Source organism: Dipodomys ordii, unplaced genomic scaffold (assembly GCF_000151885.1).
Source record: "Dipodomys ordii isolate 6190 unplaced genomic scaffold, Dord_2.0 Scaffold38, whole genome shotgun sequence".
Classification (NCBI taxonomy): Eukaryota; Metazoa; Chordata; class Mammalia; order Rodentia; family Heteromyidae; genus Dipodomys; species Dipodomys ordii.
The window spans coordinates 10,495,656-10,519,082 of NW_012267254.1; the positions used below are offsets into that span (position 1 = coordinate 10,495,656).

Below are 23,427 nucleotides of genomic sequence, written 5' to 3' on the forward strand. Positions count from 1 at the left end.
AAGGAAGGAAGGAAGGAAGGAAGGAAGGAAGGAAGGAAGGAAGGAAGGAAGGAAGGAAGGAAAGATGGGAGGGAGAGAAGGTGGGAGGGACAGAAGAGATTTTTATTTCAAATTTGTTGAGTAGAGCAGACTCAGAAAGAAGGTGACATTTGAGCAAGGCCTATTAAAATTTAGAGAGTTAGCTAGATGAATAGCTGGCATGGAGTAGGTGGAAAGTATTCCAGTCAAAGGAACACCAAGTTCAAAGGCCCTGTAGCAGAAACAAGTCTGTCATGTCAAGGAATAGTAAAGTAGCCATTTGTGTCTGGAATGGAATGATTGAAAGTAGTAGGGAAATGCAATCACCTAAGTGGCTAGTGCTGCTTTATGTAGGAATTTGTAGACCACTATAAAGACTTTCCCTGTTACTCTAAGAGCCATTGGTAACTTGTTTTTATTATTATCTTTTAGTTGTACAAAAGGGTTTCTATTCAATGTATCTGTTTATGATTACAATGCATCTTAATCAATATCAGCCTTTCAAGACATAACTCAATCTGACATAGTTTTGCTTTTGTTGTTGTGGTTGTTTGTCGGTTGTGGGACTTGAACTCAGGGCATGGGTGCTGTCCCTGAGCTTTTTCCGCTCAAGACCAGTGCCCTCCCACTTTCAGCCACAACTCCACTTCTGGTTTTCTAATGGTTAATTGATTATAAGAGTCTCATGGACTTTTCTGCCCCAGTTGGCTTTGAACTGAGATTCTCAGATCTCAGCCTCCTGGGTAGCTAAGATTACAGGTGTTTAGCACAGGTGCAGGCTGACCTACAGTTTTCAAAAATAATTTTAAATTGAAAATGAACTGTATGGTAACTATATGGAATGCAGTGGAGGCATGTGGAGATATTATTGCAATAATCCAGAAAAAACATAGTGATTTGTGCCAGAGAGTGGGAGCAATAGGACGTATTGAAATTCTGAAGGTTTAGACGCTATGAGGATTTACTGACAGATTAGATGTGGGATTTACAAAAAGAAAAAAGTCAAAGACAATTCCAAAGTTTGGGCCTAAATAACTCCATATTGAGGTTTCTACTTTCTAGAAAAGGCTGTTTTACAGGAAGTATGCTATCATGGAGGGTTGTGACAAAGGGTTTTATTTTTAGGGTGTTGGAAATGTCCTAGAAGTGGTGATAATGGTTTCACAATATTATGAATATTCTGCAAGTCACCAGATTATACCCTTTAAATGATAAATTCATAATATGTTAATTATATCTCAATAAGAAGAAGAAGAAGAAACTGACTAGCAGCTAGAGATTGGAGCCAATCAGTAAAGAATTACTTTGAAGAGCTTTGCTATAAAGAGAAGAGAGATTGGGGCTGGAGGGGAAATGGAGTAAACACAAGGAATTTTTCAATGTATTATATTTGTTTGCTAATGAAAATGATTCAATACAAAGATAAAAATTGACACTAGAGATAGAGAAGAGGATATTTTTAAGAAATCAGTTTGTGTGCCTGCTTTCTGGCTGGCAGCATAAGGATACAAACACCGTGTACTAAAGAGGATTCTCAGAGTGAGTAGCATCCAGGCTTGTTATCAGGACATGGCCAGCATTGACTAAAAAAGGTATCATCTGATCCCACTGCTACAGACCCAATCTTAAGCCACAAAGAGATGGTAAGAAATCAGGCACCCACATGATTGGAATCATAGTTTTATGATCACAAAGCAGTAATAGAAATCATTTTATAAATAAGCAAATGGAGGCCCAGAATTGGGAAGTAACTTGTCCCTTCACATTCCAAATAGCATCCATTTAGAAGAGAAAGTCCCTCTTCCTTCTGAAGCAATCTATTGCTGTGATGAATAGAAGTCCCTGTCACAACTCTAACATCCTGACTTTTACACTTTTACACTGTTCTTCTTCTGTCACTTAGACTGGTCAATACTTTAGTTTTGAACACCTCAGAGATTCTCCTTATCCTTCTGAAGTTGGGAAATGCAACAGTGAACCTCCTTTTTGTCTGTCAGAGTATGGCAAAATTTGCTAGACAATGATTAGGCCTTCCTAAAAATATCATACACATATATAAATAGAGATATAGATATATAGGTATCTGAGGTGAGTAGGAAGCTTCTTTCTGTAGCCAGAGAGGATAAATTGTTTGCCAAGGTGGTGAGAGAAATTTCATGCTGAGATGACAGTGACAGAAAGAGAAAAAGAAGCATTAGCAGTTTGACCCGATGGCGAACTGCTGTGGAGAGGGGGTGGAGACATGAATCCATTGCACTTGATTATCAGCAGTTATCAAGAAGAGAAATGTCACAAATGACCCCGAACAGTACATCATAAAAATGGAGTTTAAAATGCCTCTTGTGCATTGGTATTTTGAGGGCTTTTATTGTGTAATATGATGTTATTTAAATGGCTAAATGAGTCACCCAATTCCATTTGACTTGATTTAACAAAGGGGTGACTGGCAAGGCAAGAATACTGGAACAATAATATAGCTGAGATCTAAGTGAAATGCCCCACAACTCACACAGTAGGCAAGCAGGCTTTATTCCCCAACAAAGCTACAAGTACCCATGATCCCTTTGTTTGCTTTCCTAGTACTTGTAATCAGTCATAATCTCAGCTATTGAACTGGGTAGGTATTACATGTCTGTAATCCTACACAAACCATAGGGAAGGACTATCATGTTCAAAGAATGATCCTGGTAATTTAGTACAAGATCCTATCTATAAAACATACTAAAAGCAAAAGGACTAGGGGCATGTGTCAAGTGGTAGAGTGTTTGTCTAGTAATCAGGATTTCCTGAGTTCAAGTCTCACTAGGATTAAAAAAACAGGTTTCTGCTGTAACTAAATGGAAAATATTCCCCAACTAAGGCCAGAGCATCAGCTGCATCACTGCTGCCAGTGCAGGCTGAATCAACAGTTCCTCATGTCCTTTGTGAAAAGTGGTTCCACTTCAGGGAGATTGCATTTGTATAATCTCTTTGTCTTTGGCCAGTTCTGAGGCTTGAACTCAGGGCCTGGGCATTGTCCTTGAGCCTCTTTTGCTTGAGCCTAGCACTCTACCACTTGAGCCACAGTGCCACTTCTGCCCTTTTCTTTTTATGTGGTACTGAGGAATCCAACCCAGGGCTTCATGTAAGCTAGGCAAACACACTACCACTAAACCACATTCCCAGACCTTGTATAATCTCTTCACCCTTGGTGTTCTGCATTCTCACTTTGTGGACTTTATTAGTGCATTTCTCCTTCCACAAATGCTGTTTTATTTGGCTAATGGAGACATTCCCCTTTTCCCTGGTAATAACAGAAAGGAGGGGAAAAGTGAATAAGCCATGTCCCTGGGTGAGATATTTTCCATGCAAACAAGGTGTGATCCCCATAAAGAAATGTTTCTGCAACAATGTGTCCATTCAAATGTGTGCAATGTTTCCAAGGAGGCCTCTACAAATCCCAAAGTAGAAGAGGATGGAAGAAGACAGGGTCCACTTTGCTGCCTACTGGCAGGTGAATCATTTCAGGTAAACAAGAGGAGAGAAATGTGGACCATTCATTCACATTTCAAGAGACAGACAGTCAACTTCCTTCCTGTAATGTTTGTGATTGTGTTTGTGTCCTTAATAAGGCTCAAGACTGAGGCAAACAGAACTGTGGTGATGCCCAAGAAAACGGAAATAAAGGTAGAGCAAAGAAAACTTTTCAATGCCTGCTTTTAGATGCAGTGCACAGGACATCTCAGTAAGCTGAGTGTTCCCTCCCAACATCCACCACGGTGATTCTGTTTGCCCTATAACCCCATTGACTCTCACATGTACCTTCCATTTCCTTTGGCAGCACGCTACTTACACTAATTCGACAAATATATGCACTGGAAATGTCCTCTTTCCAGAGTGTTTTGTATTCTGAAAATCGAAAAATGAATAAGACACTGCCCAGCCTGGAAAATGTATGAGTTTACTCTCTAGTGAGGAAATGTCCCAATGATTAGCAATAAGGACAGGAGTCCACCATCTTGTGTTATTTACGCTGAGGCTTCAGACTCCTAATTGTTGTTTCTGCCTCCAGATCTGCTCATCTGTGATTTTCCAACACCAAGTCACTGCTCAGTTCATCCTCTCCTCAATCTGAAAAGCTTTCTAAGCTTACCTCCAGAGCCTGGTCCCAGCATGCCTCTCCAGCCTTTCCTCTCAGTACCCTCCTATACTCAAGCAGTGCTATTCTGTACACACACACACACACACACACACACATACACACACACACACACACACACACACCAATGTCCTCCTCCACCTCCAATCTGTACCTGCCCTCCAGGATTCAGACACTTCCTGCTCTACCTGCTGTCACTCTTGTGCTTCCTCTTCTGCTAGCCCCCCCCCCCGCTGAAAATGACCTTTGCCTCTTCTGAGCCTCTACAGCTCTTTCTTTATATAAATTGATGGAAATAATCTGGCATTGGGTTTTGTTTTCTGTATGTCTTCTTTCCTCCACTAGACTGAATTACATCCTACATTGCATCCCCAGCACCTAATCTGTACACAACTCCTTTGAGCTTGCTGAATGAAGGACAAATTGAGATAGAAGGGCATATGGACTTGGAACTGAATCATAGCAAGCCTGAAATTCTTGATGAGAAAAGAGAAATTCAGTATTTCCTAAAGAATGCTTATTAGGTTCATCAGTTTGCTGAGATGAAAGGGTAAACAAGCTCTGACTCCTTCCTGTTCCCTTCAAAAAATAATGCTATTTCCTATTGTATTGAATATTTTCTTGAAAGCAGAGGTGGTATAGTTCTGGTATAAATGGTCCTCTGGGGGAAAGATTAGGCCATTATTCATAAAAAAATCAGACCAAATATATTTTAGTAATATATAAATATAATTTCCCCAATGAAACTATATGTTCCTGATAAGAATAAGTTCTGAATTTCCTTTACAAATGGCTTCTTTGCTCCAGCAGGACATACATATTACACAGAAACACACATGCATACATGTGCTAATGCCCATGACATATCACAGTACTCAATCAAAAGATAAGTGTGGGCTGGGGATGTAGCTCAGTGATAGACTGCTTGCCTAGCATGCATGAAACCCTGGGTTCTATTCTTCAGTACTACATACACAGAAAAGGCCAGAAGTGGCGTTGTGGCTCAAGTGGTAGAGCACTAGCCTTGAGCACAGAGAGGCTCAGGGACAGAGCTCAAGCCCCAGGACTGGCAAAACAAAAACAGTGTGCCCTGTACTTTACTGGTGGGTACCCTTACAGTGGATCTCTGTAAAATCTGTGCAGGAAGGGACAACTTGATATCAAATCTCCTCTTACCAAAGCCACTTGTGATGACTGGGATGAAAATAGTCATTCCCTCGTGGCACAGTTCCTTGGCCAGACTCTGTGTCTGGTTAGGTGATTGCTTTGAGCTACCCGGGGGGTGGGGGAAAGGGGGGAACTGCTTCCATGTTGTAGCCTGAGGGGGATCAGTTGAACCGTATTGGCTTGTACTCTCTGCACCAAAGGATGCAGACACCAAAGGGAAACACATAACGTGAGAGATTTTGATTAAACTCATTTCTTTGACATTCAGTCTGGAAACATGTATTCCCCTGTGATGGAGTCGGGGGAGAATCCAGCAAGCCATAGGAAATCAAAAGCAGCTCCCCTTCTTTCTTATCCACTTTGAGCCATCTTTCCAAAGTTGTGGGACTCATCCACTGATGTGGACATTTGCCTGTCAGCCTTGCTTTGGAAATGACCCCACAGAAGACAGGTGGGCCTGGTATGTTTGGAAGCCAAGCTATAGAAATGATTGAGCACCTGAGAGATGCCACACTGCAGACACTATCTGATGTGACTGCTTGGACTAGGACCAGCAGAATTCGAATAAAGGAGTGCATTGTGAGATGGTATGTTTGTGGCATTCAAATGAACAGGAGTTTGAAATAAGGATGCCTATCCCATTGTGGAAAAGAAAAGGAGGCAACTGGATAAGCCTGTAGGAAATGATACCTCATTCCTCAAAGCCCTGTTCCCTTTGCCAGGAAAGGACCAGGGAACAGCTCACCCAGCTACTTCTAGCTGGATAGCTATAGTTTTTTATCTAGGACACTAGCTTTCCTTTCCGAGTGTTCCATTGTCAAGTTGGAGAGCAGGGATATGAACAGAATATGTAGGAATGTACCTGTGCTCTTGAGCATTAATCATATCACAGAAAAAGCCTTAAATCATATCACAGAAGAAGAACGCGTATGACGTAGCTTAAAAGGAGCTAGGTAACTAGGTTAGGAAAACAGATTTACCCAGATGGCTTTGCTAACGTTTGTTGAGTCTTTTTACCCTTGCACCTCTGAGCATGGATGGCTCAATTGGTATCTACTCTTGTCACGTTGCTCTGATCACTGGATGCAACCACCGAAGTCCCCTTTATATGAAATGTTGCTTTCAAACAAAGGGAGGTCTGAAGGTGTAGCCCAGGGGAACAGCACCTTTTCTCAGTTTAATCCCCAGCACCACATATAAAATAAAAGAGGAAAGAAGAAAAATGCCCCCTCATCTGGAAAGCCAATTGGAAACCTGCATTCCAAGTGTTGGAGGGTAGATTTCTTGGAGGAAATGACAAAGAGCGGTATCAACCAAGAGGTCAATCACATCAGGAGAAGGAAAGCAATGAGGCAAAGTTGCTGGTGCCGAGGCCAGAATCCAGGAAGCTGGAATCACAGGCTTCCTCTGTGATGAAGTCTCTCACCAACTTCCTCCTATACACTGATTGAAAACTCCTCTCTATAGGGAAAATGAGACTGATACGTGGGGAGAAGAAAGGCAGACATTTTCTTTTCCCTGAAAGAACACTAGGCAGGTCAGATGACACGGAAGCCCTTCTTTCTTGCAGGGGTTTGCTTCTTGCAAATGCAGCTGCAGCTGCAGAGCCTCAGAGCAGGCCATAGGCAAACAAGGTGGTCAGAGGAAAGATTTTGTCATTAACCCCAGGCACAATAGCACCCTGTGGCCATTCTTTGATAATGAGTCCTCAGCTGCATGGTAGCAACACAATAACCATTTTGACTGAAGTCCATTTAAACAAAAAGGACACCCGACTAAACAACTACCTGAATGTATCTGTGGTGTCAAATGAGCAATTTACTTATTTTTATTTGCAGGCATGAGCATTTTAACTGATAGTTTTTTGTCTGCACCCAGACACAAGCTTATACACACAAACCCAAATGAAGCAGCATTGTGCATAGTCTGAAGTTCAGTTAAAGCCTATAAAACCTGGCCTATTTTCCTATCCCTCTTTCCCCAGCCTACCAAAGGTTGGTATAGGTTTTACAATTTCAGCAACTGCTCATATTGAGTTCATTAAAGCCTACTGGATTAACAATGAATCGCTAGGGCATTTTGCATCCATTGTTGGGAGAGGGCATAGTCAAACTAGACTCTACCATTGTGTCTGAGCTGTATCCTGTTCACTTTGGGTAAAATGAATATAATTGTTTAACATTTTAAAGCAAATAAAAGTGCTTAAATATTTTGCAATTTGCAACTTGAAAAGAAAACAGTAATGGGTTTCCAACTGTATGTCTTTACTTTTAATGAAGTGTTTATTTTTCATGGTTCTATTGGCAATAAAAGAACAACTCCGCATCAAAAGCCTTCAGGGAAGCAGTTTCCATTTGTAGGACAGTGAGATTGCCAAAAATTCTGTTCTTTTTTATTTTTTTGACTCACTAGACTACATTTCTAGATATGGGTTATGCCTATTATTTTTTTCTCTCTTACTCATATAAGAAAATGGCAAAATATTATATACTATATGTACTCAAAAAAGATAAAAAGAATTTTAGTGACAAGATCAAGGGGTTTCAGAATGTTTTAATGAACATGTTTCCATTATCCTCAGTACTTGTTCATTTTGTTGGAAAAGTGATTCATTCATTTCAAATTTGGCAACTTAAACAGCAGCAAATTATAATTTTCCCATCACAATGCAAAGTCAGTTTATTGGCCTGCTCAGGCTTTGAAGACCTTTGGTGCCTCCTTTTCCTTTTACAACATCCCCCTCTGCTGGTAATTTTAATGCATCACATGTAAATGGGATCCACCCGAACTGCAAACAGAGGCTTCCCTGCAACATCATTGCACACAGCAGGACATGATTCATAAATCAGATTTCCACACCAGTGATTCATTACTAGATTATTTCTCTATAAAACATCACAGCTCAAGGAAATCATCAAGAATTCAGAAACTGCAAAAAATACCTTCATTTGATTAATCATGCCTCTAACCTTTCTCTTCTTATTGAACAAGGTTAATACTACTTGTTATCACTCAGAGTTAAACTCTATTAGCTGTCAAGTGAGTTTTAGGTTGCAAAGACCTGTTATCACTGACAAGAAGCTTCAGAGTTTGGATTGGTTATATTCCTCAGATATGACCCAGAGGGACACCTGACCAATGCAACATTTCCTACCGGAGAGGTCAGTAGCTTCCATAGTGACTTGGAGAAGCTGACAAAAGTGGAGCTAGATACTTCCAACCGTGAAAATGTCCTCATGTCAACCAATGTGACAGCAACTAGTACAATATATATCCTAAAACAAGGTAAGAACGTTAGCATCTTCACTTGTTCAGAACAGCATGTATCTTCTCAGCCATCTTCTAACCTGTGCATACCATTAATAAACAGAATTCCCCTTTGATTCTGAAGCTACATTCTTCTTATTTTCCAGCTGAAACAAAAGCACATTCCCATCTTTTATTAGTTCACATCTCCACTTTAGGTCACATCTCTGTGGGAGTAATGAGGTTAAATTCCTGCCAAGTCTTCTCTTCTATCAAGTCATTTTCCAATACCCACCCATTTGTAAGGCTCTTTAAGGCCAAACTAGGCTATATGAAAGTAATAGCATCCTTTTGAACTTAGCATGCTAGATCAGTGCCGACATGGACCAATAAACAGGACATACCAGAATTCATACCAAGAAAGCACAGAAGAGAAATAAGAGGATTAAAAGCTCATTCTGTACAAAGCAAAGAAAAAGGTTTTAAATGGGGGAAAAATAAGGTACAATTTGGAAGGAATTTCTTGGGAGCTGGAGGGAATTGGACAAAGAGAAATTACTTTCTCTCTACCCAGTCATTAAGACCTTTTCCTGTAAGGCTGTGAGGCCAGTTGCCATTTTCATCAAAGTTAGGATTTTGTGAGCTGTACTAATTTGTGATGGAAGTCCCCAGGTAAGAAGGATGCTGGATTGAGCTTCATATTCTTCTCATCCTAGCTCCCAGCTTATTAAACTAAGGGGGGGGGTCAACCCAGCAACTCAGAGAGGGAGTTTGTGAGGGAATACTTTAAAAACAAAAACAAAAAACAGCCTAAAGTGTTATCCAGTAGTCTTTCATCCAGGAAACAAGATGCCCCAGCTGTGAAATTAACAAGACCCAAATGGATGTAGAGGATATCTGCCCTCCCATGAAGTAGTCTAGTCCAGAAAGCGGTTATGCCCACAGTGCCTCACTTGCTTATCCCTTTCCAAATTCACTTCCTATAACTCAACTTGTCTTTTCCTGCCTCTCCTACCCTTTCTTCTTCCTTTTTTCCTGTGGTTTTTTCTATACAGAAAATACTCAAAGCACCTATCGGGTGAGTCCAGATGGTTCACTACGTGTCACCTTTGCTAGCGGGATGGAGATCAGCCTCAGCTCAGAGCCCCACATCCTGGCTGGGGCAGTCAACCCCACCTTGGGCAAATGCAACATCTCATTGCCTGGAGAGCACAATGCAAACCTCATTGAGTGGCGGCAAAGAAAAGAACAAAACAAAGGCAACATTTCAGCTTTTGAAAGAAGACTGAGGGTAAGGAATGAGCTTATCCCAGATACAAAACTTTATGAGCTTCTCTAGAAAATGCAGAGCCTGACGGATCTGAAAGTCCCATTTCTCCAAAGCGTTTCTAGGTGACTGACTAGCTTATATGATTATACTAATTCAAGAGAGGATGCTAATGGCTGATAATGGTTCAGTATCCCTAAATGAGCATTCTAATAGGAGCTTTCTTTGTCATTAGCCAGCTAAAGTGCTCTAACAGTAGCAATTTCAAGCACCAAGGAAGTCTGGATGGAGAAGTATGTTTAGTCAGGAAGCCATCTAGTACCGATGCCAGCAGGCCCTGTTCTTCCAGGTTAACCTAGGTTTCTATTTGGGATTAGTTCTTGAAGACATTAGGCAAGCACACACAACACAGGAGACAGAAGGCAACATTTGGATAAAGGCAAGGTAGGACATGGGGACTTGCTGAATATGAGTTCACATGGCAAGGAATACTACTTATGAGCCAGAGAGGTGACGAATTAGCACTAAGATTGAGCTGGAGTCTAGAGAGATCAGTACCTGGTGAAAATGAAAAATTTGAAAATATTCAAGTTTGGGGGTTTTAGTATCCGATCTATTTTTATTATTAGTGTAAAGACTGCAGTGCTTACTTTAAGTTGATGACAAGCTAGTATTGAAAGATAGCAATTTACAATATAAAAGTTGTGTGTGCCTACCCCAAAAAACAAATGACTAATCACCTATGGGAGGAGCCAATGGAATGGCTAGTCTTTATTGGGAAGAAGAAACTTTACAGAGCATTCTGAGAACATTAGTATGGGGTTCAATGGCCCATCTGGTGGGGCACCAGCTTGTAGTGGCTTCCACTACTTAGGCATCGCAGCCGGAACCAGATGCCAGTACAGTTGTCTTCTTCACAAATGCAGCCCACTATCCTCTTGTTGCTGATGGACAGAACCAAATTAGGTTCTTCCTTGGTGCCTGAAGCTGCTTTGGGGACGAACATATTGCTTGGCCATCAGTAGGAACACCACCTCTAGATGCTGTGGAGCACACCACAGCTGCTCCATTGGGACCATGGGCCCTTAAAGCCTGCGAGGCCAGTGCTCAAGCTCCAGGAAGTAACCTTGAAACCATAGGGCCTGCGACTAAGAGCTGCAGTTGCCTGAACATGCTCTGGAGATGACAATATTCAAGTTTTTACCAAGTACAGTTCACTACTGTTTATCAGATATCTCTGTCCAAACCACTTTTCTGCAGCACAAAAATAAACCTATCCACCTGTCCCTTCTGGAAGAGGAACCAATAGTAAAATGATGTGACCAACTTTCCACATAGAGTAATGTTCAGTATCAGCCCTAGAGCAAGTGCCAGTCCAAGGAAACACTTGTTCTTGAGGCCAAACCTGCTCTGAGTATCTGCAGCATGCCTAGGATACTGAGAATGCTTGCATTTTTGTCATGCATAGTAAAAACTTCATAACCTTACAGGTGTAGAAATGAAACTTTTGGGTTGGGTATGGTGGCGCACATTTGTAACCACAGCTCTGCAGGAAACAGATTAGAGAAATGACCCTTTAAGTCGGACCAGACCAACGAAAATGTTAATGAAACAACAAAGAACAAGCAAGTAGCAGGCAGTTGTAGGAAAATTGCAGTGTACGGGTGGCCCAAGCAAAAAACAAAAATCCTGTATCTGAAAAATAAAAGCAAAAATGCACGGAGCACCTGTGGCTCAGGCCTATAATCCTATTTATTCAAGAAACTGAGATAAGAGGGTTATATTGGTTCAAAGCCAGCCCATACAGGAAAATCTGTGATACTCTTATCTCTAATTAACCACCAAAACAGCCAGAAGTGGAGTTATGCCTCGAGCACAAAAACTCAGGAACATTGCCCAGGCCCTGAGTTCAAGCCCCAGGACCAGCTCAAAAAAAGAAAAGTTAGAGCATTGCTCAGATGGTGGAATGCCTACATAGAGAGTTTCAAAGCTTCGAGTTTAACTCCTAATTCCAAAAATAAAAAGGAAAGAAAAGAAAATTAAGCAATTAAAAAGCCATCTAATTCCAGAAACAGGCAGACAAAACATTCGGATAGTTTGGTATGAACAAAATAAATGATGTCCAATTGGGCATACTTTTCAACCAGCTATTGGTGACACACAGGCTCAGAATTCAGTGGGTATTCTCTCATAACAGCCACTGAAGTTTTCTAGGTACAGTCAATTTGGATATTTTAATTCTATTGATAAACCTCTCACAGGACATTGAACTGTTGAGACTCTGAATCAGGAAGTCAAACCAATCCAAATAGTCCAACTTCTGCGTATGTATTAGAAGTCTGAGTTTACATCCAATTTCTTTGAGAAGTAATAGTTCCTAGGTAGAACATTGGAGGGGAACGTTAGATGACCTGACATTCCTACCCAGTTTTATATATGGCTTAGGAAGTGGGTTTTTTGTTGTTGTTTTTTTTTTTTTGAGCCAGGTACCAATGGCTCATGCCTATAATCCTAGCTATTGAGAAGGCTGAGGTCTGAGGATCATGGTTCAAAGCTAGCCCAGGCAGGAAAGATTGTGAGACTCCTATCTCCAATTAAGCACCAAAAACCAGCTGTAAGTGGAGCTGTGAATTAAATGGTAGAGAGCTAGCCTTGAGAAATAAAAAGCTCAAGGAGAGTGCCCAGGCCCTGAGCTCAAGTCCCAGAATTGGTACAAAAAAACTGCTATTTGCTGTTGACAAATTTCCAGTATATAATCCAAGCTGGCCTCAATCTCACAATCCCCATTTCAGACTCTTGGCTAGGATTCCACAAGGTGGCATCTGTCTTAGTTTTTTAACCTGTATAATGGGAAGATAGTGCAGATAGATACAGAAGAACCTGTATAATGAGGATCATTTATAAATGGCTTACCAAACTTGTGGGTTCAACACTAGGAAAAAAGTGCATTAAATAAAGGATCCTTTCATAATTTTGTTACCTTACAGCATCAAAGAACCATTAGGAACCAAATCAGACACTGTGGAATTTAAGGATTTTCGATTATAGCCCATCCATAGCAGGAATTTTTCCCATGTCTAGGATAACCTACCTTATGATCTCCCCTTCATATACATAGGTGATGGAAAGAAATTATAAACTATAAATTTACAGGTTAGATCTCTAATTGTTTTTAATGTGGCAAAGCTAATGGTCACAAAAACATCCAGGAGCACTTTAATGTCGAGGATTAAGGGTTTAGTTAATACTAATACTAACTTGACCCATTCTTCATTCTGAGGTAGATATGGACAGAGTGATAGAGCAGACTATTAGTGAAACAAGTTCAATGTCTTTCCCTCTTTGTGATTTCTAGAGTTCTCCCTGAGAATTGAAGGATGGACCCCTTTATGGGCTAGGTGATGGTAGTGTATGTGTCCTAGAAACCTAACCATAGCAGTCCTTCACATGTAATTAGTGACAGAGAGTCCAGAAATGCTTCAAAGCCCAGATTTTATTTGTTTGCCACAACTATCAATTGCTGTTATTCCCAATTTACAGATCAGGACACCAAGGCCCAGAGAGGTTAAATGATTTGCCCAGATTCAAACAACTGTTAAAAGATCAGAGCCAGATCTAAAATGCAGGTCTTTGCCTAGTACAGCACTCTTTCCAATGCATCATGCTGTGCTGCCTTGCTCCTTAAAATAATTAATCTATAAATCATTGCCCCACTCAGTAGAGCCACCTTGGCAGGGCCTGACTCCTCATTTCAATGCTGACAAAAAGAGACAAATAATGAACTCTAATGTACTGGCAAGTGTGGGTGGTGCAGGGCAACTGGCTGGCCTCCCAGCAGGAAAAACATGGAGGAGACAAAATGCACACAGTGACTGTTTCACTTGTTGATGCTTTTTTTTCAAATTTTGAATGAGCATAAACTAAGACCATGAATGGGCTTTGTTGTGGTGCATTGTATACTCAGAAACACTTTTTAACCTCTTCTTTATGTTTCCATTTCCCCTTCTTCCTCCTCACATTCTCCAACCACATTTGTTGGGTTTCAATAAGCATCCTCCATGTACTTATCTATAATAATTGATCTCAACATCCTTCCCTTTTGCATTAATGCCCAATCATCATCATCACCACCATCATCATCATCATTATCATCATAATCATCAGGTTTTAAGTCGAGGTTCAACAAATGAGCAAGAAAATGTGGTATTAGCTCTTTGAGTTTTGCTTACTTCAGTCAACATGATCATTTCCAATTCTATCCATTTCCCTATGAATGATGTAATTGCATTTTTTCTTTATGATTGAGTACTTTTGTGTGAAATATACATACATATTCTATATTTTCATTATCTATTCATTGGTTGCTGCACAACTCAGCTGACTGCACAATTTGGCTACTGTGACTAGAGCTGCAATAAATATGGATGGGTATGCAGGGATTTTTCTTGTATACTGATTCATACTCCAACAAATATATGCCCAAGAGTGGTATAGTGATGGGGCAAAATAACAACTAGTAGATTATTACCTGTGCTTCCTATTCAGAGAGATGTTTGTTTATACTGCCTTTCCCCCACTGACTTTATTTCATTTCTGGTAGCTTCTCAAGGGATAAACTGATAACCCTCTCTTTTCCTCAATCAAATATTCAGTGACCCATTTTTAAGCATACCAATAAAGAATAAGCTTTTCAAATACCCATGAATACCTCCATGGATTAACTGCATTATTTATTTCCCTAGTTAAAGCTACCACTGTATGGACACCAGTGCCTCATGTATATAATCTTGCTCCTCAAGAGGCTGAGATCTGAGCTTCACAGTTTGAAGCCAGACCTGCAGACAAATCCATAAGACGCTTATCTCCAATTAACCAGCAAAAAGCCAAAAGTGTGATGCAAATGATAGAGCACCAGCCTTGGGTGAAATAGCCTAGCAAGAGCACAAGGCTCTGAGTTCAAACCCTAGGACTGGCATAAAAAACGAGCAGAAACATGGACAATTAAGATTACCAGAGCTACGTAGACAGAATTTTAAACACTCACTTGGCAGAGTCCCTGTACTGTATGGTGCAAAATGAGGACTCTCTGAAAACCCACAAAAAATTGTGGTTATTATTGTAAATGTGCTCTAGCAGCAGGTCATAATCCACTAATTGTTCAAGCACAAAATGACAGGTTCATGTAAAGGCTTCTTTATAAGATGGTGGATATTATGTGTTTCAAGAAACTATCACACCTATCCCACATCTTCTAACTGGAAAGGAAAAAAATAAATAAATAAAAGTTGGACCTGTCTTTGAGATCAGCAAGAGCTATTTTGTTCCAATAATCAGTGATTTGTTTTTACATATCAGGATCACTTTGAAAGTGGGGGAGGCAAACTGTTGAGAAACCTGATCTTCTGCTTAGCCTGCGCAGCCAGGGAATTTGTTAGCTCTGGGCCATTCTTCACCAGCACCATTAAGTGAAATAAATCACATTAACATCCTGAAATTTCATTTATTTGAAAAATCCATTTCCCCCAACCTGAATTGTATTTGAATCATCTTCCTTGCAAAGTACTTTTGCACCCAATCCATATATCTTCTCATCGGCTGTATAAATCTCTTCCCATAAATACATTTCCCTGGACAATAGAGAAATTAGAGTGCTGCTAATAATGGAGGTAGTTGTCAAAAAATTAGGCATTCAGTAAAAGCAAACTGGTTTAGGAACCACAAGCAAATTGCACCTTGCTGTGTCCACAGATGAGAATGTCATATGAAACGTATCACAGCATTGGATCCTAGAGCTCTTTATAAGATCTTGTAGACTGAATAGTAAGGTCATGGCAAAACCACAGAACTACAGCCTACTTTTTGAAAAAAATGAAGCTTAAGCTGGGCGCCAGTGGCTCAGGCCTGTAATCCTAGCTACTCAGGAGCTGAGATCTGAGAAATGTGGTTCAAAGCCAGCCCAAGCAGAAAAGTCTCCCCGTGTGACTCTTATCTCCAATTAACCACTCAAAAATGAGAAGTGGTGCCATGGCTCAAGTGGTAGAATTCTAACCTTAAGCACTAAGAAGCTCAGTGTCAGAGACCAGGCCGAGTTCAAAACCCACAAATGACAAATAATATGAAGCTTAGCTCTTAAAACCAAACTCATAAAATCAATTGGGATGATTTTGTGTCTACAAGCAAAATATAAGAAACTAAAACCTTTACAACTAAAAGATAACATAATGGCACAGGATGCATTTTTTTCAATTAAAAAATTATTGTAAAGGTGATGTACGGAGGGAGGAGTTAGTTACATAAATCAGGTAATGGGTACATTTTTTGAACAGTATTATTCCCTCCCCCATTTTCTCCTAGTTTTTTTTCCTCCTGACCCCCACCCCCCCAACTTGTAAAGTTCATTTCCAACATAGTGTCTATTGAGTGTCACTGCTGAATTAGTTCAGCCTTCATCCCATCATTTCTGCACTTCCCCAAATCAAGTCAACTTACACGCAAGACAAAAGGGTACAGAAATCAAAAACAGTGACAAAAATCAAAAACAGTGACAAAAAGGGTGAAAAAAAACAGAAAAAAAGAACTGCAAACAGTGCAACAGGATGGATTTTAAACGCAACATGGGTGTATTCGCATGTGACCTCAGCTCTGAAGGAGAAATTGGCCTAACTGAAACACAGAGACTCAAGCTGACGGATGATGGGGAATTGGAGGGGTCATCAAAAAGGTTCCAGCATCTCCTTCGGCTTCTGAAATCGCCTTTGCTGACAGGGCCATCTGCTAGAGGGTAATCTCAGTTGGAATTCTCATTTCACACTTTTTTAACTCTCCTCAGATTTCGTGGTGGCACTCACATTGTGAAAGTTTATACAAGAAGCTGCTTTAGAGATAGATGAGTTTGTTCTAAAAGCACATCTGTATTTTTCAGTTTCAAGTAAAAGTCTCTCCCTCTAAGGGAGTCACATGAAGACAGGCAATTTCAGGAGTCAAGGCTATAAGGAAATATTGATTTAGAGGAGAAGGAATTATTGAGGCCATCAAATCATAGAAACCACTATTTTTGCTAAACTTCAGTTGTCCCTACTAAGCTAACTAGAAAGTAAGCCCTATTTCACATACTAGTTCACCTAGATGTAAGCAGAAATAATTCTACACAATTTTCCCCTTTTTTTATTAGACAATTTCATTATTGCACTTTCTCACATGTTCACAATGTATTCCAAATCAGTCTTATACCCTCTACCAATCTCCTTTTCTTCTTTATCCCCTTCCCAAAAGAATTTGGCATAATTTTTAAATACGTGGTATAGGTTTACACAGATAAAATAATCAATAGGAAATTACTTAAACAATCACAAATTAATAGAGTACAAAAAATATCCCTAAGCCGTGGGCCAGTGGTTCACAGCTGTAAGCTTAGCTACCCAGGAGGCTGAGATCTGAAGATTATGGTTCATATCTAGCTCAGATAGGAAAGTCCATGAAATTCTTATCTCCAATTAGCCACCAAAAAGCTGGAAGTGGAGCTGTAGCTCAAGTGGTAGATAGCTAGCCCTGAGCAAAAAAGCTCAAGGACAGAGACCTGATCCTGAGTTCAAGTTTCAGGACCAGCACATACACACACACACAAAAAAAGATTTTAAAAAAGAACTAGTATACCAATAATTTTGCACTGTTCTCATCTCTGAATTGAGAAGTATAGGAAGTACAGGTGTAGCTCAAGTGGTGGAGCACTTAGCGCATAAAAAAGCCAAGTAAGAGTTCTATCTCTTGAGTTTAAGACCCAGTACTGGCATAAAATTAAATATATAAAAATTTAAAAACATAAAAGGAGCTATATTATAAACTGATCTTTATTATCAGCAATAAATACAATAAAAGCAACTGACATTTCTTGAGATATCACTATATGTATTGCTATTCGTTAACTCATTTACTATTCATAACATTTTACCAGACTAGTTCTTATAATTATTCTCATCTGACAGATGAGAAAACTGAAGTAGAGAGCAACTACACTGCTAGTAATTAGTGATTACAATATTTGAATCCAGGCAATCGGGCTCAATAAACCAGAGCCATCTCCTAAGATCCTTTCTGGCACTAAGATTTTCTTGCCTGGCACACAAAGGGAATGTCATGGAAGTGAAAATGAAGACAAAGAAATTTAAATGAAATCTCAGAGGCCAATATTAAGATTGAAGATACAAGCTGTTCATTTTTAGGCAATGCTGAGATAAAAGTGAGTCTAAATAAACTTTTGATCTGTAAACTAGAGATATCAAAAAAAATAAATTAAATCTATGGAATTAAAATAGTGATCTTTTTAATCCAGTCCTGATTACCTTAAAACTAGTGAGGGTAGAGTAGCTACTTTAAAATCAGCTGTGACTTTTCTATCCCTTCTCATAACTTCATGAAAATTAAACACTGTGCATCTTCCAAATTCTGACGTGGCTGTTTGGCTCATCTCTTATTCACCTTCTGACTTCTTCAGCAGAAATTAAAGAGGTAATTCAGTTGTATTATGAGTTGAAATGCTAGAGAGTGTCCTTGAAAATTCACTCTTCTCCTCTCACAGAGGAAAGAAAATCAACTGGCGTGATTGTAGTTCCGAATCCAGCACCTCTGGTGGGTGGGGTCAGTTAAATCATATCAAATTTCTCTTTGTGTAGGCCAAACACAGCCAGCTATCTCTAATTGCCAATGTAGCATTATCCAATGAATTGAATGAACGTTAGATTAGAAGGTTTTAGGTGGCTTCCTCTGGAGCACTTAGAGCACAAACTCTTAAGAGCTTCTAGTTCTACCTAACCTTCAAAGCAGTTCTAACAAAATTACTCATGGCTCTCCAGAGCAATCTCCCATTTTCCTCTCTGGCCTCAGTGCAAAGACTCAAGCCTTTCTCTTTACTTCCATTTAGTATAGCTAGAAAAATAAGTAAGGAAAACCAGAGAATAATTTTCATCATACATATATCCTGTATTAAAGATGAACAAGTCTAGCTTTCTTTTTTTTACTTTGCTTTCTCCTTTTTATTTTTTTTATTTTTTTCCACTATAATAAATTTTTTATTTTATTTTTTTATTTTATTTTTATTTATTTATTTATTTTTTATTTGTGAACATACTGTACAGAGGGGTTACAATTACATGGGCAGGATAATGCGTACATTTCTTACCAAGCATTGCAGCCTCCTCCTTTGGTTTACCCTTTACATCCCTTCCCAGCCTCCCCCCTCCCCCAAGTCTAGCTTTCTTACCATAACATACAACTGACCAGTTGCCCAACTCAAAGGTCTTAATGTCAGTTATTCCAGAAAGAGACCCTTTTTCACTTAGGGCAATATTCACACTTCAATTCTTTTTCCTTTCCCCTCTTTTCCAGGGGAAGGTTTAGAGCAAGACTAGAAATAAGTACTGTTGGCCAATAATTAAGACAAGGGCTATTGTCTTTCAGAAAAACAAGCACAGATATAAAAACAGAGCATTCTCAACCTTGCTACAGACCTGAGCCAGCCAACCATGGCATTCAGTCTAGCTCTGATATCTGCCATAGAAACTGGCTGAATGTAACCCCTCTGCGCAGAGGTTGGGCAGGCTTCCCAGGAAAAACATTCATCTCTCCAGGCTTCCTACATGTAGTTTCCATGGTCATATGAGTTAGGAAGAAAGCTACAGCACCTCTCATTCCTTCATCCTCTCTCAACCTTTGATGAATTTTAACAATGACTTCTCAATCTGAGTTTAAATGAGTATGTCAGCAACACCAGTGCATCAACATGCATTATTCTGAACCAGAGAACACCCTTGGACACATCATAACAAAGAACATTAGGCAGAGTCTTTCTCTGCTTTTTCTTAGTGGATTTTAACAGTGATCACTGCTTATGTAGCTGTAATGACTTTATTAAGAAATGTGTTCTTGAGTAGTAAACTTAATCTATCAGACAAATAAAACCACGAATTTAGTTGAATTGGAAATCACTTGCTATTTTGGCTCTTTAACTATCATTAGAATATAAATTGTAACAGTTACAACCATCTCTCGGAGTACATGGATATTTTACAGCTGTTGTAAATGAACAGTATTACAGTTGGAGATACACAACTATAAAACCACAGGAAAGGTAGTTGAAGCAAAAACACCTGGTTTTCTGTAGGCCACCAAGCCCTGAGTATCAAAAGACAGGAAATATATCCTTTGCTATCGCATTTTAGGTGATCACAGCAGGTTACTGTATATTTATTCAATACACCACTACACACATTTACTACAGATGCCTTAAAAAGTCATGATTTTCTATCTGTAGCTCTATGTCCTGAATTAAATCCACCTCTGAAACTAACATTAATTTCTCCAAATAACTTGAGTATCTAATCACTAGTCTCTTGGATAGAATTCATGGCATGCAACATTTACTAGGTCATACATACAGATATATAGATATAGATATAGATAGGTAGCAGAAATTCAAAATTAGGGACAAATATCAGTAGTGCCAGTTGGCTGAGGATCTGAAATCAAAAGTGGCCTAGAAAGCCAAGTAAGGAGGAACAGTGAGCAAATGTTGTCATAGTATTCAATGTACACTATGCTAAAAAGGAACTATGCAACTTGTCAGGGATGTGAGAAGGAAATGGGGGGAAACAAAGGAAGAGGTGACACTGTTCAAGAAGAACTGTACGCATTATCTGACTTGAGGAATTGTAACATAACCCTTTTGTACAACTCCTTAATAATAACATTAAAAATAATTAATTAAAAATAAATGACACTTTTCTATAGAAACATGGGTAGATACTATGAGCAAGCAATTCATGGAAGGCATACTTGTGGTCAACATTAAAAAGAATTCAAACATATTAAAAAATCAAATAAATAAAAACGTAAATCACAGTAGCATGCTTTTATCCCACTCTCAAATCAGGAAACGTTTACTAACAGTGCTGGTAAAGATGTAATGAAAGGGCTCTTCTACTCCTAGTTAATGGGAATATGAATTTTTACAGTCTTAGTGCACAATAAAATAATCTTTCAAATTACATCAGGAGTCTTTTGATATGTTCTCATAGATGCAGTATTTTCACCCATAAAATTCTGTATTAGGGAAATATTTATTTATAAATATGTTCCATAAAACCAAAGATATGAAAGAAAAATGAAAAACATGAACTTTCCATGTGCAAATGGATAAATGTATATCTTCTAGTCTAATAACATGAATACTGAGTATAAACTTAACAGAAAATGTAGAATACTTGTAACTTTTAGTACAATCCTAATTGTGTGATTTAAATGTATGAACAAAGATTAAGAAAAGCTGGCACCAGTGGTTCAGGCCTGTAATCCTAGTTGCTCGGGAGGCTGAGATCTAAGAAACACAGTTCAAAGCCAGCCTGGACAGCAAAGTCTGCATGAGACTCTTACCTCCAGTAAACTACTCAGAAAAGCCAGAAGTAGTGCTGTGGATCAAAGTGTAGGACACTAGCCTTGAGCACAAAGAAGCTCAGGCACAGCACCTAGGCCTTGATTTCAAGCCCCAGGACCAACAAAAAAAATTTTCTTAAGTTTTTAAAAATATCATGACAGTGGGAGGGAAGCTGGGAAGGGAAAAAAAGAAAAAAAATATCATGACAGGATCAAGAAAATATGGAGCATATATATATATACATAATATGTATAAGTAATATGTACATATATTATATATATTATAATACATAATGGAATTCTATGCCTCCATCACAAAGAATGACACTACCTCATTTGTTAAGAAATGCAGACTTGGAAAAATTATATTAAGTGAAGTAAGCCAGACCCTCCAAAAAATAGGTCCTATGGTTTCCCTTATCTTAATAATGAGTATATGTCCCGGACAAGCAGAAGAGGTTAAAAGCTATGTACATATGACCACATAAGTTGAGGCTAAGCAAAATGAACCCCAAGATAGGGACAGAGGAGATTTTATCTTTCTTGCTGTTTTTTTTTAATGTACTTACAATGTATTATGTGATTTTTTTTTGTTTCTTTGTATGTTCTTCCCCCTGTTGTGACTGTGTTTAATTCCAGTGTCCTGCATCTTGTATATATATTTTTCTAATTTGGAGAGGGGACAGAAATAATAAAATGCTGAACTAAGGATACAGGTTGACTCATTGTAACAATGAGATGTACAAGACATTACCTTGAAAACGAACTTTACAACTTTGCAGGGGGGAGGGGAAGGGAGGAGTTGGAGAGGCGGGGAGGAAAGGGATGGTAGGGGAAAAACAAAGGAGGGGGCAACAATACTTGATGGGAAATGGAGTCATTGCCTTGCTCATGCACTGTTACCCCTCTGTACAGTATCTTTAAAATAAAATATATAAATATAATAAAAAAATTAAAAACAAAATAGGAAAAAAAGATCATGACAAAAAGTGTAAGATAAATGTGATGAAAAAAGTTTATTAAATTGCTAACACTAATGCTCAGTGGAATGTAAAATTACCAAGAATGATTAGTTTTGTACATTTTTTGTTTCCCAATTCTTATTCAGTAAAAAGTGATAACCACCTTTGTAAACAAGGAGAAGAGGTAAAGGAAATTATTTTTTTTTCATCAATTGTGGGGCCTGAACTCTGGGCCTGGGTGCTGTTCCTCAGTTTTTCAGCTCAAGGCTAACACTCTACCACTTGAGCCACAGACCCACTTCCAGCTTTTTTCTGCTTATGTGGTGCTGAGGAATCAAACCCAGCACTCTACCACTGAGCCACCTTTCCAGCCCCCAGAAATTAAAATGTACAAGATTACTGAGCATCGAAAGTCCAGAATCTTGTATTGACAATGTTGGCTTTGCAGTCATCAGATAAAAAAATCTTTCCAATCAGGATTTTGAACTTTGATTCCTGAGAACCTCTAGAAGTTTCATGTTTGAGTTTCAGCACAGTTCAAAGGTTGCCAAAAATGTTTATGTATGTGCATTGTGTGCATTTTTCTGAGGACAGAGTATATAGTTTCCAGGTCTTTAAAGGGATTTTTGACCACAAAAAATAAAAATTAACATAGATAATGTGTGAATGGATTTCTTCCTGCTTCATTAACCTGATATTTAACATTCTGTTTGGGATCATGTCAACAATGCTTATAGAACTAAATCTAACACACTAAACTAAAACCATGTTGGAATTTGACACATAGGTGTATCATAGGTCTATAGAAAATGAGAAGAGTTTTCATTATAGTAAAAATAGTAACTACCAATATTGTTTCACAGTTTACTTAGTAATCTCACAAATACCAACAACACTCTGTAGCATTAAGTAGTAACATCATATATAGGAAAACTGAAGCCGAGGTACAAGAAATGACTGGTACATAGACAAGCAACTGGATCTTAACATTTCTCAGAGTCTCTCCCTTTTCATTCTTGCCTTTGTTTCTGGCAAATATGCTTAGACTCTTTCAACTCGAATCCAAAGTCTGACTAGAGAGATAGATGAAGAGTACCTAGTAACTAACATGGTTGCAATTTTTTTGGTATCAAACTGTTTCAAAGTAAAAAAAAAAAGATTAAAAAAAAAGACCTACTCAAACGCAACTTTAAAGGAACAAAGCT

The 23,427-nt window shown here is 39.0% G+C and overlaps 1 protein-coding gene across 2 annotated transcripts in view; it reads left to right on the forward strand.

Annotated features, from left to right (window-relative positions):
- The window catches only part of Tenm1 (teneurin transmembrane protein 1), a 621,649-nt gene that overhangs the window by 585,553 nt on the left and 12,669 nt on the right, over positions 1 to 23,427 (forward strand). For both annotated transcript variants that reach the window (XM_013018086.1, XM_013018087.1), the window contains 2 exons: positions 8,436 to 8,608; positions 9,625 to 9,860. In XM_013018086.1, the coding sequence (XP_012873540.1) occupies positions 8,436 to 8,608; positions 9,625 to 9,860 (409 nt within the window). The remainder of the gene's footprint in view (positions 1 to 8,435; positions 8,609 to 9,624; positions 9,861 to 23,427) is intronic.